This window comes from Uloborus diversus, chromosome 1 (genome assembly GCF_026930045.1).
Source record: "Uloborus diversus isolate 005 chromosome 1, Udiv.v.3.1, whole genome shotgun sequence".
Classification (NCBI taxonomy): Eukaryota; Metazoa; Arthropoda; class Arachnida; order Araneae; family Uloboridae; genus Uloborus; species Uloborus diversus.
Genome location: NC_072731.1, coordinates 13086431 through 13101287, shown reverse-complemented (window position 1 = coordinate 13101287; position 14857 = coordinate 13086431). Strand labels below are relative to the sequence as shown.

General features: G+C 35.5%; 1 protein-coding gene across 2 annotated transcripts in view; it reads left to right on the top strand.

Moving 5' to 3' along the window:
• Positions 1–14857, top strand: part of LOC129234428 (chondroitin proteoglycan 2-like) — a 53496-nt gene that overhangs the window by 35698 nt on the left and 2941 nt on the right. Inside the window, exons 5-8 of one of the 2 annotated variants that reach the window (XM_054868427.1) lie at positions 412–636; positions 7825–8046; positions 11895–12104; positions 13968–14174. In XM_054868427.1, the coding sequence (XP_054724402.1) occupies positions 412–636; positions 7825–8046; positions 11895–12104; positions 13968–14174 (864 nt within the window). The remainder of the gene's footprint in view (positions 1–411; positions 637–7824; positions 8047–11894; positions 12105–13967; positions 14175–14857) is intronic. The other variant, XM_054868428.1, reaches the window with a different exon arrangement.

The window sequence follows — 14857 nt, the reverse complement described above, 5'->3', positions numbered from 1 at the left end:
GGGCTTTATTTTCTCTAAAAATGCTTAAAATTATAGATATTGTCAGATGAAAATTAAAAAAAAAAAAATCAGTTTGTAAGCTTCCCATGGACCGTAGGTTGGATTATGAAATCAGATTATATCTCTATCTCTATCTATCTAGCTATCCATCTATCTATCTATCTATCTATCTATCTATCTATATATATATATATATATATATATATATATATATATATATATATATATATATATATATATATATATATATATATATATATATATATATATTTTATATATATATATATTATATTTTTTTTTCGAAAAAGAGGGGTGCAGTATGGAAACCACAGCTGTACACTCTTGCTTATATGTCTTGTTGGAAAACCGACAACCAGACGGAAAACGATCAAACCATTGTCTCTGTTTTAGGTGTTACAGATAAACCAGTTGGAAAACTTGGTGAAGATGAAACCCATTCTGACTGTCCTTCCGGAAACTCTGAGCATCCGATACTTTTACCTCACGAAACAGACTGCGGAAAATTCTACACCTGCGACGGTGGGAGAAAACACACCAGGAGCTGTCAAGCTGGTCTGCATTTCAATCCGAAAATTAATGCTTGTGACTATCCAAAAAATGCCAAATGCGACAGAGGTATTGCTTCAGGTTTCTCATTAGAATTTTTTCAAGAAATAATTTTTAAAGACAGGGTGATTCAAAAAGAATGGTGGGGTTTCATGAGGCTGTCGATTTGGAAATTTTGGATCTACAGCTCTCTGGTGAAGCGAATGAAAGAGCGAGTTGCAAAGTTTCAATCGGGTACCACTAGATGTCTTTGCGTGTGTCTCACTTGTTTCGATTTCGATTCCGAGTCACAACTGACTACAACTGTATTTATGTCGAGGACTGCATACTAAGTGCCTTGCCTCTATTATTTTTTATACCGATAGATGACAGCACCATCACCGGATCGAACAGTTAATGAGAATTTAGAACTAGACCAGGAGCTAATAGCTACCTGGTGCTAGCACCCCCAGAGGTATCGTTTCACTTGGGGGACTTTGAGACCACGAGCATATTTAACGTCGCCCAGTCCCCTTTAATGACGACGGTGGATCTTCGACCATCGAGGTTCGAACTCAGGACCCTCCGGCCCCGAATCCGACACTCTACCGATCGGGCTACCACGGCCCAGTCTCACTTGTTGTTTATCATTTAATTAGTCAAACGTATGATTAAAGGTACAGTGGAGTAAGAAAATCATTTTTTTTTTCAAATTTTGAGGATGTAGTTCTGAAATTTTTATGAGTTATAGACCTTTATGAGAGGAAGTAATATGTAAAGTTTTGTTGAAAAATTCTGAATGGAGAGAGTTTTTTTTTTAATACAGAGGATATTGTATTTTTAAATCGTAAATATTCGAACCAAAAAAATCATTGCAATTGCACCATTTTTTTTCTACTTGACTTTCTTTATTTTTCTAGATGCATATTTTATAGTTAAAGAAAACTTGGGGAGCAAAATTTCATTAACCACAATATTTTGTTCAAAACGTGCCAAAAACAGTTTTTGTTAAAATATCAAAAAAAAAAAAAAAAATAGCCAATAAAATTAGTATTTAAGCCTGATTAAAAAAGAAGAGATAGTTTCTGATATATTCTGAAAAATAAAATGAAATTGCTTTCTTATAACCCAAACAACCAAAAAACAAGAGAACCAGTAGATTCGTTGCGAAAAGGTTTCACTGCAAAAGGATTGTCTTCGTAAGAAAAACCCATTTACAGAAGTATACTAGCACGAAGTAGTTTTGTTGCTTTAAGAATAGGGATTCTGTTACGATTTAGACTTTTTAGTTTAATAACTTACACATGTACTCATGCCTTAATTTGAGGCTACCCCTAAAATACTCACAAATGACTAGACCCCTGAGCTTATGCTTGGGGGGAGTTGGGGCTCTTTGGACCGCTGCGCAAGTTGGAGCGATCTTAATACTTTTAATACTATCAATATTTTCCATTTTAATTTATAACCAACATATATAAATCCTATAAAAAAACCACATGGTTCAGTTGTACTGAACAAATTTTATTTCAGAAACAAATTTGATTGCTATTTTTTGAGCGCTGCGTAATTTTCATAAGTCTGTTTTTTTTTTTTTTTTTTTTTTTTTTTTTTAACCGACTTCAAAAAAGGAGGTTATGATTTCGTATTGCGGCTTTTTATGTGTGTTTTCGAATCATTCCAAGCCTAGTGGACCGATTTGAAAAAATTTTTTTGTTTGGAAGGGTATACTTTCCAGATGGTCCCATTGTAATTTGGTCTAGATCTAATAAGGGGTCCCGGAGAAATCCAAGAAACTTTAAATTACATACGTCACGATCACGTGGTTTTGCTGTGATCGGTGTATTTTCACGCCTAAGGTTTTGGCTTTCTCTTGAACGATATTTAATTCTCGCGGCACATGGATGATTAATTTTCGCAACACTGCGCCGCCTGTTAATTGTTTATTATAGGTGTTACTAATGTATCTATTACTGAGTAGCAAAGCATTAAACTAAATATATTTTGCTACTTTAATAGTTGGATCAATTTACCTTAATATTTTATTTACTAATAAATAATTTTATTTAGGTACTAAAATATAAAGTTCTTTATTTAATATTCCAGTTTTTAAATGCATTTAGTGTTCAATTGAGGGGGAATTGAATACAGAGCACCCCTCCCCCACGATTTAATTTATATTCTTTAGTAATATACATTATAACTGTGTATGATTTCTGAAGTTTGACCAATATTCTAGATTTACTATTTCAAGATGCCGCCAGTTCAGTTTGAAATTAGGGTTACATTAATTAGCAGGCTTAAAAAAGGAGGAGGTTCTGAACTCGTCGGATTTGTTTTTGCTTTGTACAATGTTCCATAAATGCTCGAAGATACCTGTACCCTGGGGCGTGCACAGGGAGGGGGGAGGGACACCTGTTGACCCAGGCCCGAGCCTGAAGGGGGCCCAATATTTTTATAACTAGGGGTGAAATATAGGGGTAAACAATATGGAGAGGGGCTCGGAAAAGTCATTTGTGATGGGCTCCCAAATTTCTGTGCACGCCCCTGCCTGGAGTGATAAGGAAAATTCTTTTTTTTGTTTGAAACGGTATACTTCCTCGGCCGTCTAATGGTAATCAAGTTCAGGTTTGATGAAATTGAGGAAACTCTTCAAGTATCATACTCACATTAAAATCGATTTGTACTTTATTAACTTTGTATATCGTCTCACTTAGTGAACCGGTTTTCATGCTTTTTTTTTTTTTTGTTTAGTGGTGGTTTTGTTTAAGGGTGGTCTAACTTAGGTTCCAAATCTTTGATTTACCCTATCTGTTCTTTAGGGAAAAATTAAGGGTAAAATAATAAATTTCATGCAATTTCCCTCACAAACGATTAAATATAAAGCCCATTGATAAACAAAGGCCATAAAACAAAGGTATATGCTTTCTTAACTTATAGTTAAAGAAAGTACTAAAAAAGTTATTATTAAGAGATAATGAAAATTTTGAATCAAGGATTCTCCGAAGCAAACATAAAATTCATTCTAGTGGAATTTTTAATCTTCATCTATAGCGGGGCCATGTGAAGAAACATGCAACTTTTATCACGAGTTACATGACACGTATTGCGAAACATAAATTACAATTTACAATATTACAATTCTAAAATTTACAATTTTGCAAATTTAAACTTAAAGCGATTTCGAGTCTTTTTTAGTGACTCGTGCATTTGCTTTCGGAAAGCAAACTTTGATAAAGTTGAACTAATGATGAAGACAATTTTTTTTGTGCATAGTGTTATAGTTCTTCACAATCGTCGGAAGTCTCCGAAACACTGGTCGTGTTATTTACACCACTAAAAAGCAAAAAATAAATTACTTTTAATTAAAAAAAAAAACCGCCTTCAAAAAATAGCCAGGAACTAAAAAGGAAAAAATAACTGATTTAACTTACATTCTATTTCCTACCCAAACATAGAAATGAAATGTATTTTACAATTCCAGTACAAAAATCAAGTAAACTAAACACCAAATTATAACATAAACACTGATTTAAATTACTATACGATGAATTATTTTAAATACCTAACTAATTATATACAATCTCTTAATTTTTAATAACCTTTTGAAGTTGGGGCCTCCTATAAACTACTACCTAACGTAACTCAGTAGGTTTAGTTTTAAAGACTAATTTCGCGTATAGTTAAATTAGTGTTTAATACAGGATTCGGAGGGTTATCAGTTACGTTATGTAGTTGTGTATTGGAGACCCCCGACTTCAAAAGGTTATTAAAAATTAAGAGATCGTATATAATTAGTTAGGTATTTAAAATAATTCATCGTATAATAATTTAAATCAGTGTTTATTTTATAATTCGGTGTTTAGTTTAGTTGATTTTTGTACTGGAATTGTAAAATACATTTCATTTATATGTTTGGGTAGGAAATAGAATGTAAGTGAAATCAGTTATTTTTTCCTTTTTAGTTCCTGGGTATTTTTTGAAGGCGGTTTTTTTTTTAGTTAAAAGTAATTTTTTTGAATGTTTTTCATGAAGAATGGAGTAATAAATTGAACACACTCCGAAAGTAAAGTTCCTAATTATATGTAGTTTCTTTATTTTTCGTCATAAAAAAATTATGCCAGCATTTCTTCAGACCAAGAATGAGGGGTACGATGGCCCATTTTTAGAAAACTCACTCAAAACGAAACCTTTTAGAAGAATTAGAAAAGCTGAATTTTAGTATCAGCAACAGCGAAGTTGATGAAGGCCCGATTTGTGTTGATTCTTGAGAAAATGTATACGGTTCTGGCATAAATAGTGCAAAAGTAGAAGTTGATGAATTTGATGTCTTAATATAATGTATTGATCTTTAAACTTTTTTTAATGCTAAAAACACACACACACACACACACACAAAACCGTAAGCTAGTTACAGTATTGGATAACATTTATCATCACATCAAATTGTTATAGAAGTTGTTTTCACAGTGCGGGCCAATGTACTTCACCCTCGGGACACATTGGTCCAAAACGTTAATGCATTAAACATTTACGAAAAAAAAAAAAAAAAAAAAAAGAAGCTGGAATGAAGAAAAATATTTAATGAAGCTCATGGTTGAAAATCAAACTGCTTATTTAATTTTTCAATGAGATAAAAAATGAAGAGTAGAAAAGTGGATCAATGAGTCCCATCTCCCCCTATAAGATGTAGAATATTTATTTTGGTTGCTCTCAAAAAACAATGCAATTTATTGTTAAAAAATCATGAGAATAATCTTTCAAAATAAAACCGATTGCTGCGTTGAATAAATACTACAGGATTGCTAATAGATAAAATTAAAAATATAAGCTTTACAAGTAATTATGTTGCTTGGCGTGGCAGCGCGGACTGATTCCATCCATAGCAAAAAAAACTTTCTTTTCCCTCTTTTTTACTTCCTTTTACATATTGAATGTATTAATCTAGTAATGTAACCGCAGAAAACAAATTCCCTCAAATTTCATGAGTTCGTTTTTTGGTCTGCTCCCACGGGCATATGTACCCGAGAGCGTTCGGACATCTAAAGCATCCTTTTTGGATGGTTCCCGAGTTAATTATCACCAGTTTTCTCGTGATGTCTGTATGTGCGTATATGTGCGCGTCTCACATAATTCAAAAAATCTACGCCGTAGGAGATTGAAATCTTGTACGTAGACTCTGAGTGTGGTTTAGTTTCACACCTCCCCTTTTAGTTGCATTCGGACGCTCCAGAAATCGTCTTTCACCTTTTCTGGGGGGCCAATCGGCGTCAATTTCAATGCAGACTTAAGGGATGTTGTAATTCAGCGACCACTTGGCAATGTATCACCAATCACCATGCTTTTCGTCGCCAACTTGGCGATATATTACCCAGTTGACAGCAAACTTTGAGAACAAAAAATGATTTTTTTGGTTTCAATTTGGTTTTGTTAGCGATATCTAGCTAGCAATTTATTGAATCATGTTGATATTTAATTGTCGATGTTAAAAAGTGAATCTCTGTAAAACCCTTTTTTGTATCGGTTCACGGCAAACTAGAGGGGAAACTATTGAAAGTGGGTTTTTTTTCTTCTTTTACTCACCCTAAGGCACTATTAGATCGTATTTTTATTCTTTATACGCGTTATCCAGTTTTAAAAGCTACAATTAAGCGTGCAAAGAATATGCATCAAAGCTATAATCAGAAAATTCTCCAGCACAAAAAGCGATACTTGTAAAAAAAAAGTTATTTCAAAAATAATTATGCCTGTCCCAGTACCACAAAAATGTGCAATAGCTGATAAATTAGATAGGTATGCAAGGGCGAATCCAGTTTCTGGTTTTAGAGGGGGTCATTATCAGCAAGGGGGTCGGAACCAGATAGGGCACGAGTAGGAGGTCGGGTAAAGTTTATTCATTAAAAATAAAAGGAATATTGAAAATATTTACTTTAAAATAGTTTCTAAATTGAAAAGATTACTGAAATTACTTATATTTTGTTTCTTACATATTTGAACACAATGCAAATAAATACAGGTCTAAAATCCCGGTTTTAAAAATTTATATTTCATGAACTATTACACTTACCACTTTAAATAATGTTATTATAAAATTTTATTATTAATAAAATTAACACTGCTTAAACGTGCATGTTCCGCACTAGCGCAGCCAGAAATTCCTTCCGGAAAGGTTTTTTTTTTGATCACAACAGTCCTTACACGTATATTAACTACTGTATTAGGTTTGGCAACAATGTTAAAACAAAGACTTCTGGGGGGAGGCTTCACCCCCCCCCCCCCTACTTTGCTGCACCACCGACAAACCTTCCACAACGCTGGATGGGCCCTGTAGGTGATGACGATTTACCCTTTATGCGTTGGCCGGCCAGATCCCAAAACCTAATCCCATGTGTGTGTGTGTGTGTGTGTTTTGATTTTTTTATGGGGTTTTGTCAAATACAGTATTTATACACCACCATTGCCTACAACATTGCAAGAACTAAAAAATCGCACATGTGTAGCATTATGAAAAATTGACAGTGAAACACTCCAAAATGTATGTTATATAGATGTGCCCCGCGTTACGAAAGGTGCACACATCGAACATTTGTGAGTGAAAAAAAAAACTTTCACAGTTTATCCTTATTCGTATGTATCATTTATAATGTTAAGTGTAATCTTTACTATAATAATAAAGCTGAAAGTCTCTCTGTCCGGATCTCTGTCTGTCAGGATCTCTCTCTCTGTCCGGATCTCTGTGACGCTCATAACGCCTAGATCGTTCGGCCGATTTTCATGAAATTTGGCACAAAGTTAGTTTGTAGCAGGGGGGTGTGCACCTCGAAGCGATTTTTCGAAAATTCGATGTGGTTCTTTTTCTATTCCAATTTTAAGAACAAAATGATGGACAAGTAAATTACGAAATTATCATAACGTGGAACCGTAACATGGTCACAAGCCAATTGGCGAGAAATTCACCATATATTATTTGTAAATATTCAAGGGAACCAGAAGACCTTTTAATTTTTCTACTACGGGCAAAGCCGTGCGAGTACCACTAGTAGTTTATAAAATATGATTTTTCAAAACTGGGATTTTCTTATATGCTAATCCTGAATTTATATGATATTTGACGTCCATTCATTTTGTGCGCAATTATTAAATTTTGGTCACATACAAGATGAATGGATGTGTGATATTGTCGACGGTTTCTGTTTGAGGGGGGGGGGGAAGGTCTAGACCACCATGACCCTTCCCTTGTATCAGCCCCTCTCAGTATGTTTTTCTCTATTTCTCTTTCAGCTGAAAATGAAGAACCTAAAGGGAGAATAAACGATCCTGTTCTTGAAATATGTTCCTCTGATACTACAGGCCGTCCATTTTTATTGTCTCATCCGACGGAATGTGAGAAATTCTACGTATGCGATAGTGGGAATGCATTTCTCCAGAACTGTCCCACTGGACTTCATTTCAATCTAAAATTAGGAGCCTGCGATTTCCCAGAAATTGTGCAGTGCGATACTGGTTAGTTCCAAACTTTCCTTAACTATAACAGATGAAGAATTACCTTAATCTTTTTATTCATTTCATTTAGATTTTTTTTTTTTAAATCCTAATGTTTCTGATTGCAAAATGTCTTGATACTTTGAAACGCAGACTTAAATATTGATTTGGAATCATTTCATCTCCTATTTGTGATATAGTGTGCCTCAGCATTGTTAGCACTCTTCAAAAGAGTTCAAAACATCAAATTCGTAGGAATGCAGAGGGCAGTAAACGCTGTTAGGAAATCAAGACCCCACCATTGTGCTCACTAACGGGGAGCTTGGCACGATTCTCAGTTGAAATTTATTTATTATTGTAAACAAGCAGCAACGCTTCACGCAAAAAAAAAAAAAAAAAGTTGTTTCACAAACCCATGCTCTTATCTTGTTTTCAACCCCTCTTAAAATAGACTCGTCCCTTGGACGGTTGCCAACAATCCTGAAGTGCACTGTATTTATCAGCAATAATGCGATAAAACATTGCATGAAATTTTGAAAAAAATAAGCATCTTTGTTTTGTGTATCTAATGAACTTCTCTTAATCTCACAGTCAGATTAAAGTTTTTCCGATGGTTTTGCGTGTAAAACTCAGTTAACTAACTAACCTAACTATAACTAACCTACCTTAATAAAATACAATCGAAACTCGTTAAAATAAACAAAAAGAGACCTTAAAAATTAATTCATCTCATCCGAAAAACAGTATTTGTAAATAGAATAGGACAGGGATCGCAGGTTCAGTTCCTTTTAACAGTAATTCGTATTAATCGAGTTCGTATTAACGAGGTTCGACTGGAAATACAGTCCATTGTAGTCTCTGTAGCAACATTGTAAGGAAACAAATTTTTTATTTTATTTCTTTATTTATTTATTTCAAATTATGTAACCTTTAGTGAGCTTTCGGGGATGCAACTACAGCTGAAAATGAACTTATAACTGTCACGGTAACTGTCTTATTTTTCTGTTCTTAATTTACTCTATACAACAAACTTAACAATTGTATTCGAATTAATAGCACGTGAAATATTTTCCGATTGAGAATAGAAGATGACCCTTTGTTTTAAGACTCAGTGTCAAGAAAAAGTATTTATACTGCACAAAATACAGTTGCAGGATTTCATTGTACTTAAAACGAAGTGTTGTTCTTGCTTTTGAAGCAGATGTCAAAGGATTGTTCTATGCGAGAGTGAATTTATTTCTCTCAATCGGAACGTTTATCTTATTCGGCCCCAGATTTTCTTTAGCTACTTATAAATAGTTTGCAGCTTTCAGCTTACAATAACTGTTTTCTACTATAACAAAGCGAGAAGTGGTACAAACATTAAAGTATTGCACATTGGACTCTTCCTACTGAGTCTGTTCTGATTTACACAGACGGCAGCAGAATTGAAGGGAACACTGAAAGTGGAGTTGTTGTTATGTCTGAAGATGAAGAAATATCTCTTATATATATATATATATATATATATATATATATATATATATATATATATATATATATATAAAGGTAGAAACACTGATTATTGCTCCGTGTTTTGCTCTGAATTGATTGCCATTGACATGGCTCTGGATTATATTGCTAAGCAACGTTTCTTTAGAGAGACATGGATCCTATCAGACAGCTGCAGTTCAATCCAATACTTGCAAAATTGGAGAATCATTGCAGATCAAAAGGGAATAAGAATTGTTAAAAAACTCAAGAGTCTGTCCGGTTCTTGTGACCTCCATTTAAAATCGATTCCATCTCATGTGGATTTGAGATATCACGATATTGCGGGTGGACTGGCGAAAGAGGGCTCTACTATGACTCAGAATAGTGGGGATCCTCTGACGTACCTTGAACTATACTCCAGATGTAAGGCTATACTATAAACAGCTCTAAACAGTTAAGAATTTTATGTGAAAATGTATGCTCTGCTTTATCCAAGTATTTTGATTCATAATTTTGGGAAGTCTCGACATTTCAGCCCAATATTCATTGAAACAAAAGACTTACTAATATTTATAAAGCTCCCGTAAGTGTGCATACCAGACAGCCACCACAGACAGACACCAAGTTTTGCCTTCAATCCACGAGTCGAACCGCACCACGCTGCGGACACTCGCTGCTGAGATAAATTCACTTTATCTACCAGTTTGTTGGCACTCTCAGCTTCAATGAAATGACATCTGCCTCCAAATTGGTTATTCACTATTCCTGGTTGAGGACTTCTAATAAGAATAAAACTGCAATCTCAGGATGTGATAACTGGGAGGTCTGGTATATTGCATGCAGTTCTGGGCCTTAGTCCTGGCTTAGGGGCGGTAACATATTGCTAAATACACGCAGGTGTTTCGATGGCTTAGTGAGAAATTCAATTATCTTTCACTGCTGTTTGTAACGATACCGCTTATTAAATCGCTCATGATATTAAAAGGAGGAACTCTGTACTAACAAAATAACACATACGGCAGTTTTTTCCGTTTTCAAGATAGGGGAATTTTTCTATCAAGTTGGCTTTTTGGTAATCCCATAAGGAAAGAGATGAGAGGCAAGCTGTTTGGACCACCAATAGAGATGTTTGTATGGAATCCACAAGGCAGTTCTTCAAATATCTCAAAATCTCATTTCTGCAGACACTGCGCTTTACCTTCCCATGGCAGTATGATTTCGGATACCTAAAAGAGCAATCGGAAGGGAATGATCATTTAAAAACACAACTTAACTGTGATTAATCATCAAAAACTATTTATCTATCCACAATATGCACGCGCCTTCACTCTAACTGACCATCAGTAAGCTGTTTTTTTTCCCTCGTATAGTTGTGCGTGGATCACGTGATACGGCATCTTGTACAATACGGCGCGGCGTCTCACGCCAATTCAAAGCAAAAACCAAACCCAGTGACGCAATAGCCCATAGGGGCCGAGGCTTACAGTGCCCACCTCAGTTTTCCTGATCGAGGACTCTGGGATGCGAGCTAGATGTTCCGGTTAGGTGTTCAGCCAAACGCGGGACCCCCAGGGTTTGGTTCCCAAGCACGCTTGGTACTCATTTTACCGACCCACCAAAGGTATGAACAGCATAGGCGATCGTACCCAACCCGGGTCTGCAGCGTAGGAGCGCGAAGCTACTGGGCTTTCTCCCCTAACCTACCCTATGTTTATATGATGTTTCCAGTTCTCTTATCATTAATCTTAGGTAAACTAGTAAACTAGTGCATAGTTTTATATTCAATAGAAAAACAAACTTTCAGAATTTCTCAAAAACGTCCAATGGATAGGCAAAAATTACAGGGAACTGTGAAACCAAATGATTGACCACTAAACATGTCCAAAGTCATTGCCTAAGGAGTGATCTTGCCTCCCAATATCTCGTCTCTTTTAAAGAACATAGAAGGGTGGAGTTTCAATGAACGGCAAAGGCAGTCGAGCCCTGTATACGATTTTCCCCCTAGCTACAGCTAGGAAGAAAATCGCAAAAACTTTTTGTCTTGGTTAATCAAGAATAAAGGACTTAGCAGCTTTTTAGAGCTAGACGGTTCTCAAGATCTCGTACGATATTAGATGTCAATAATTAAAAAATATATAGAAAAGAAAACAGCTTAATCCTTTGCAGTAAGAAATAGCTATATTAGGATGTTTTCGTACCCTGGTTCATCTTGTTACTAAGACGTCCGTTTGATCATTGTCATAAAGGCCGCAATGACCAAGCACTCACTGGAGAACAATGTTTACAAGTTATGTCAAAAGTTGCAGATCTCTTTGCTGCAAAGTGTTTCCAAGGCGTACCGCGAGGAGGAAGATCTTCGTCACTCCCCCTATATTTACAACTTAATTTACTTCCAGGATTCACCAGATCACCTTTAGGCAAAATTAAGGAGGAGGGGAGTGTCTGTCCGAGTGGGAAATCTGTTCTCTTGCCTCACCACCAAGAATGCGAGAAGTTCATCACGTGTGAGAAAGGAGTAGCGCATCTCCAAAGCTGCCCCAAAGGACTCCATTTCAACCCGAAAAAGCAGATTTGTGATTACCCCAACGAGGCTGGGTGCCTCAATAGTAAGTTTATGTTTGCCCACTCAATCTCAAGTAGACATTTCTTTTTTTTTTCTTGATTTTTCAATAAATTTTCAAAACAGGAAAAAAAGTCGTTCTTGACTTACACAATTGTCTGAAAAATCCTTCCAATTAAATTATCAGTGAGTTTAGTTACTTTGAGAGATAATATGGTCGCTTAACTATCCAGCAACGCTATCTGCAAGAACATAGGTTTTTAGATTAATTAAATTTTTTCATTATTACGCTTGAATTATTTTCAAAACAGAATGAATGTAAAAATTCAAAATGTCTCGCATCTCTTCTCTCTCTGCCAATATTTTCCCCCCGTCTTTATAAAAATAAGTTTTTTACAGAATTTTACAAAGCTATTTTGACTTTTATTGTTTTCAAATCCTTCAAACTGAATTTCCCGCCTCTAAAAAATGTAAAGAAGTCGAAACTTTGAAAAAAAAAAAAAAAACCCTAACTTTAAATTATACTATAAAACCAGGCACTGACTAATTCACTCATTTAAGAAATATATCAACAAAATGCCATCAAAAATTGTTTAGTTCTTCTCGTGATTAGTGTTGTATAACGTTTTAGTCGCATCAGCTTAAGTTTAGCCATTTTGGATCGGATTTTTCATTGTTGCGCTGTTAGGGTTACCACAGTAAAGTTTCAGGTTTCGCCAAATTTATCAAAAATGATACTTTATTTAATAAACAATTCACGTGCCGCTAATAATCGCTCACAGTGAACAATCACCAAACGCGATTACTCGCCAGAAAAGACAACCACTCAAACACGCGCTCCGATCCAAAAAGGCTGAACTTAAGCTGATGCGCCGGCTCGTATATATAGGGGCCTTAGTGCAAATGGTCTTACAAATACAACATGATCTAACAGCATTTCGATGCTCTCTGTTCTCAATTAGTAACAATAATTGTCAGTTGAGTTTTCATATTGCGCCTATATCTGGTTGGAATAGCGTTTGGCTAAGAAAACAGAGTATGGGAAAATGTGTCACCTTGACCCACACAGTTATGTGTAACTGCCCGCTCATGCTTTACGGCATTAAAATGTTCGCAACCAGCCGACCTGCATTTTACAGTTTCTTTAAGCTGAATTAGAGAACTTCAATGTGGTGCTCAAGTGTAGCTGAATCGAACATAATTCAGCTGCCATGTAAATCAGTTTTCCTGCAATGTATAATAATTTACCCACGGATTCGAGCCACATTCAGAAGACATCTGAGCAGTAGTTCGAAGCATTTTCCGCCAATACGAAATCTTCAAATGGTAGTTCGGGTCTCTGACGGAGGATCGAATCCGTTGCAATTATCATGTTATACATGAAATACACCGCCAGCTCAGTCAATTCCAGTCGAGGACTGCAGTTTCGTGCTTATTAGCACTCATCAGCCCGGCATAGGAGTGACTTAGCTGAAGGTGGAAAACCTCTTAAGGAAGCCTAGAGTGCCAAACAAACTAGTAACTTACTGAATATACCTGCCTTACCTTCAATATTCGAGTTGAACCGAACCATTGTTTCGGTCACTCGTCTGGTCAGTGCTAATTCTGTACTAGCTACCAGTTTGTTTGGCACTCTAGACTTCCTTAAGAGGTTTTCCACCTTCAGCTCAGTCACTTTCCTATGCCGGGCTGTTGAGTGCTAATAAGCACAAACTGCAGTCCTCGGCTGGAATTGACTGAGCTGGCGGTGTATTTCATGTATTTCTGCCTTAGCCTGACTAATGGGCGGTAACTTACTGAATATCATGTTATAGTTGAAGTCTTTCTCTAACTGCATCAATTATCCAGTCGTTAGTCATGACATGAATTTGTTTTAGTTGTTCACGAACCTTATATTCTTGCTTTGTAGGTATTCAACGAGCGCCTGGATTTCCCACTCCGTTCTGTCCTTCCTTTAACGGAAAAATCCCGATCTTCTTCCGGCACCAGACCAACTGCTCTGTTTACTACATGTGCAGCAACGGACTTGCGTATGAATTCACATGTCCAGCTAGGTTGCACTTCAACCTAAGAAAAAGGTCTTGTGATTATGAATCGGATGCTAATTGTCAGCCTGGTACGTTTTTATTGTTGATATTGTTGCAAATCCTCATCCTTATATATATACAGTTGAGTCCCGACTTACGCGAGGGATGCGTTCCAAGACCCCTCGCGTAAGTCGAAATGTTGTAGTAGTAAAGTCGTTGTAGAAAAGGGTATGTGTAAAAACTTTTATAAACGGATACAATTATTTTAGACACTTGTAAACACCCTCTCAACTGTTAAAAACCATTTCTTAACTATACCTTACTGTTTCTTACATAAAGAACTGAATGTTTATATATATATATATATATATATATATATATATATATATATATATATATATATATATATATATATATATATATATATATATATATATATATTTAAAACCTTTTCATTCAACATAAAATACTGCTACGATGCACAAAATCAATGATCAATGGGAAAGAAATATATAAAAAAATAAAATAATAGTTTAAAAAACTAAAAAAAAACACGCTTTCGTAGCAAAATGAACTAAAAAGTGAAAAATAATCTTTGGATGATAGTAGTTGATCAATCACTTAATTTTAATGTAACACAAAAAAGCGTGGGGGTGCTGTCTATTTACATTTTTGCTTGGACAACAAATGGAAGAAATTCAAGACAACTGATAAGAAGCCCCACGCTTTTTTGTATTACATTAAAATTAAGTGATTGGTCAACTACTATCAT